We start from the raw sequence: 4,576 nt of genomic DNA, 5'->3' as shown, positions 1-4,576 counted from the left end.
AAAGCATGTGAATCATTTCATCACAAAAACTATCAATTGTTGACGGGATATGTTTGGTTTGTGAAATAAAATAGAATGGAATAGAATATGTATTTCATGAGAATAAAATAGGAAAAAAATATAATAAAAATGTTATTATATAATTTGGTTGATAAAATAATTTTAGAATAATAAAAAAAATAAGAGATAAGAAGACAATAATACCTTTTATTATAATATATAATTGTTTATTTTATTTTATATTTTAAATATTAATAGTTTTAATTAATTTTTAATAATATATAATCAAAAACTTAAACTCTTTATTATAATAAGATTTATCTTCATCAAAACCAAAAATACTCTTTATATAATTTAGTAAAATATTTACCAAAAGACAAAATTAAGTAAATTTTTTCCTTTTTTAATCAATTTTTATTTTCATTAAAACTTTAAAATTTTCATAATTTGATAACTTATTATTAAAATATTAGTCTAATGTTTTATTTTTTATTTTTTCTCTATTTTTTAATTTATGTTTTCGCTTAATAATTTAAACATTAATATTTTAATAATTTTTATTACATAAAAAGACACTTCATAAGTATGTTTACAAGTTTTTACATATATATATATATATATTTATAAATTCTATATATGTAAAAAATACTAGAATTGATTTTTTTTTTTTTACAGAAATGATCATATTTCTCTATAGAAATATTCATTTTAATTATATAGAAAAGTAGAAATAGAATAAAAATAGAACAGCTAAGATATGGAATAAGCTTTGGTACTTGACAACCATATGGGAGTGGCCTAAAGCATGGAGAAAAAGCATTTCTCTTTCCTCCGCTTCTCTGAGTGCTTTCCTTTCTGCTTCCACCCTTTTCTGCACCTCTAACTCAACGAATCTCTGAGCTGCTTCAGTAGCTTCCAATGCCGCCTTAAACCTTGCCTTCTCCTTTTCCACAACTGATGATGATGCTTCTTGTGCCTGCTGCGCCTCTCTTACTCTCCTCTCTTCTCTTCTCTTCCATTCTTGGAGTTCCTTCACCTGTTAGAAACATCATCATCATCATCATCACGCAATGAACTGGGTTGCCACGGCTAAACCCTTTACAGCTGATCCTACAGCTAGGTATTCCTAAACTTCGAGCTTAATTTATAGCAATTTCTCATGTATAAGGGAGAATTAAAGAGAGACCCTGAATTACCTTCTGTTTGGCTGCTAATGCTTCTCTGCAGGCTGCATGGTACATATCCATCGTTTGCTTCAGCTCTATCCTTAATCTTCTGATTTCTTCATTTGTGTCCTCCTGGAAATTATCTCCCAAAATGAATTCAGAAAACCAAAATTAAAGTAAGCATTTGTCTATGGAAATGTAAAATTTAGTCATAAAAATTTTAAGCAATGAGGTAAGGTGTTGTAAATGGTTGTATTGTAAAAACTGCTTGCAACACTTTTATTGTATAGTTTATTAGTACCTTTATAAGGAAGAAAGGAAAAACATGTGCTTAAATTTTAGCAAAATTGCAAAATGAAGCCACAGCTATATGTCTTGACAGATTTGAAATAGACTTACTGCACATCCTAAAGAAGCTGATGATGTTCCAACATCCGAGAATCTTGGGCGCCTGCAAGGCTCCACATTGTGCTGATTAGGACTAGAGCCCAGGTTTTGGTAGAAGGAAAGAAACGAGCCGTCGGAGCTTGAACATGAGATGTCATTCTCAGGTGCTGCAAGCTCATCATAGAATAATCCATCGTTTTCTCTGGAGAGTGATCTGTTGAGCAAAGTAATTTCAACTGTGAAAAATGCAGCACACTCCTTACTGTGTGCTTGTGTATCTTTTTGCATGTTTATAAATAAATTGTTGGGGTACTAGGGATGATGCTTAATTACATGACTGAGGGCGCCTCCTTATTCAAGTTTTGTGGCTCAAGTCGTGTTGATGATCCACCTCCTCGAATGATGGGGACCGGACGAGTGGCAGATCGTATGGCAGCAACCTTTCCTTTCGAAATGACATATATGTTGCAGAAATCTGGTGCCCATTTTAGTACACTTGCAGGAATATCTGTAGCCTTGAATAATCTGCAAGAAGAAATTCAGATACAGTTGGAGAGTTGCGGAAATTCAGATATATGCCTTAAATCCTTACTAATCCTTCAAAAAAAAAAAAAAAAACTCGTTACTTTTGAGAAATCAAATCCAGATCAAAACCTGGAAAGTCCAGTCTTTGATGTTGCACCAAGCAGAAGAGTTTGGATTCCACATTGGGTAATGTATTCAATAAGCGCTTTTGCTACATCTGGATCCTCCAGTACAATTGCTTCACATTGTATCTGATGCAAATTAAAGATCATCCATTGGATATATAACATAGGAAATTTAAAAAAAGAAAGAAAACTCAGAGGGCAATGAAGGAATTAAGCATCAAAGCCTACTTGTCTACGCGTACAATAGCGTCGGAATGGAAGGAATAAGTCCATGGTTTGATTATCAAGCTGTCGTTCAGCAACTGTGTCATCAATTCCAACTGAAAGTAGAAAAGAAAAAGCTGAAAACATGTATGGAAACGTACAGAATATTAATTAATCAAGCCCATTTATCCTCCATCTTCCTCCTCCTATTTGATGGTGCCAAGCAATGCCATTAATTATTTAGATGTGAAAGGGAGGTGGAGGGGCAGGGGCTGGACCTGGATTAGGATTGGAAGGTGGTCTGGGGATAACATGGACAAGCCTCACAGTTTGGCCTCGGGTGATGAAATTTTCAACCGTCCATTTGAGAGCACGCTGGCTGGATTTGTCCCTGTCTACGGCCACCGCTACTAACCTCTCTCTTCCTTCTCTCCTTTCCCCATTCTCCCTTATCTGAAACATTTATTCTTGTCTCATTGGTTTCTATATATCTCTGATCAGGACGAACAAGGAAAGAAATAAGAAAAACCTAGATTCCCATTTCTAAACCCTCCATTGGGGGAAAACCAATTCCGCCTTCCTTTTTGTTTTTGCTACATATTGCTCACAAAAACAAAGTCGTACCAAACATTCTTTTTTTAGAAAGTGCACCGTCATTCTCGCTTGATACAAACTTTCAAGCGTCAAAAACAAATTTGAAAAAAATCACGCAATGAAAAGGAATAGAGAGTACTAAAACTAAGAACACTTCACTCGAAGAAAACTCGTAAACTGATCTGCACAAATTATTAAAAGACTTGAGATTTAAAAATAAACAAAGGATTTATAAAACAAAAAATAAAGGATTAATATTTGATACACCAACAATATATCAAAAGCTATGTACGATCAAGTTATCAAAATGAGTCACCTCATTAATGAGGTAAAACCAAAATTTATTAAGAAAATTTAAAGCTAAATATAAACAAGTTTTTAACATTTAATCAAGCAAACAATTTAATTTAATTTTTCTTTAAACTCTAATCCACCCTTTCATCTAATGCTTCTCTTTTTTTCTTTAAACAATTGAAAATTTATTTAAGTTCAAGTTTACTTTACATGTGATTGATTGAGATTGGAGATCGAGAGTGAAATTTTCAATTTAAAGTGTGAGATTTTTGGGATTGAGAGTTTTTAATCTATATTTTTATTATCGATTCAATTAACTACTTCCAAAACATCATAATTGGTATTACTTTTTTATATGTTTTTAATGAAAGAACTCATGGATTTATTTAACATTAATCTTGATTCCTTCAAACATGAGACATGCAAGATTTTCATTTTAATTTAATTCCAATGGCCATTTGAGATTCTACATGCTTACTTGAATACGGGACATAAGTTATGTGCGTTATACTACTTTTGCAATCGCCCCAAATCTAGATCTCTAGGAACAAGTTGAGATGATAATAGTGATGTATGTGTGAGGATTGGTTTCATGATGAGCAAATGTCTCAACTCTTCCAAAGAGGTCCTCTTAGAAAGGAAGGGAAAAATATTCATACAAAGCAAAAAACATATCCTCTCCAACAATTTGAGCAGTTGAGAGTAGATAAAATTTCCAATATAACATACCTAGTGAGGTATAGAGAGATGTGTGGAAAAGAGTTTAGAAAGTAAAACCTTTTGATTATCATTGCTCTTGAAATTACACAATTTTATCAATGGAAGAAGAAGGAAAGGACAAGAAGACAATGGAGTTGGAGAGAGATAAAAAAAGAGAACAATATAAGAATAGTTGAGAGGAAATTGAAGAGAGAGAAAAAGAATTTTTTTAAAAAAAAATTATTAATATTTAGTTTTAAGTCCTTAGTAAATTTTAATCATACCTCATTAATGAGGTGATCCATTTTGACGACCTAACAAGTAATGATCGCTCCTCGATCGCTATCGGCATCCGAGTCTTGCGAAAAATCCTGTCAAGTCTCGAACAAGCCTTACTTAAAACATTAGTGATTACATCATTTTCACACCAGCAATCTATAAAATCATTTCGATCCATAAAATTCTTTGTAAAGAGAATTGAACAATGATCATTATAAATTGAAGAAACCTTTATTTCACATAATCGTAAAAATAATACATCGTGACTTATAATCTCCAAATGTACATTTGTATCGACACAAT

At 32.3% G+C, this 4,576-nt stretch overlaps 1 protein-coding gene across 2 annotated transcripts; it reads right to left on the bottom strand.

The window, feature by feature from the left end:
* Positions 1-565: 565 nt before the first annotated feature.
* LOC149527492 (Adenine nucleotide alpha hydrolases-like superfamily protein) lies at positions 566-3,019 on the bottom strand. 2 transcript variants are annotated; one of them, XM_089782615.1, is made up of 7 exons: positions 2,686-3,019; positions 2,432-2,523; positions 2,208-2,329; positions 1,887-2,078; positions 1,566-1,767; positions 1,197-1,298; positions 566-1,036 (listed from the first exon to the last, which is right to left on the bottom strand). In XM_089782615.1, exons 1-7 carry the CDS (start codon positions 2,867-2,869, stop codon positions 713-715), a joined length of 1,218 nt encoding a protein of 405 aa, XP_089638741.1. In that variant the 5' UTR covers positions 2,870-3,019; the 3' UTR covers positions 566-712. The 2 variants fall into 2 exon arrangements, with proteins under 2 accessions (XP_089638741.1, XP_089638742.1); XM_089782616.1 differs by having other exon boundaries at positions 2,446-2,523; positions 2,686-2,865.
* Between the last annotated feature and the right edge of the window lie 1,557 nt (positions 3,020-4,576).

Source organism: Theobroma umbraticum, unplaced genomic scaffold (assembly GCF_002168275.2).
Source record: "Theobroma umbraticum cultivar Fairchild unplaced genomic scaffold, ASM216827v3 scaffold_56.0, whole genome shotgun sequence".
Lineage (NCBI taxonomy): Eukaryota > Viridiplantae > Streptophyta > Magnoliopsida > Malvales > Malvaceae > Theobroma > Theobroma umbraticum.
This window is presented reverse-complemented; position numbering and strand designations above follow the sequence as displayed.

What these genes read in the sequence shown, in the direction of transcription:
- LOC149527492 (XM_089782615.1), bottom strand. Translation starts at nt 2,869, where the DNA reads ATGTTTCAGATAAGGGAGAATGGGGAAAGGAGAGAAGGAAGAGAGAGG. An exon ending in AAGGAGGCGCCCTCAGTCAT is followed by an intron (nt 1,768 to 1,886) that starts GTAATTAAGCAT and finishes TTTGCTCAACAG; the next exon opens with ATCACTCTCCAGAGAAAACG. An exon ending in CATTAGCAGCCAAACAGAAG is followed by an intron (nt 1,037 to 1,196) that starts GTAATTCAGGGT and finishes TGTTTCTAACAG; the next exon opens with GTGAAGGAACTCCAAGAATG.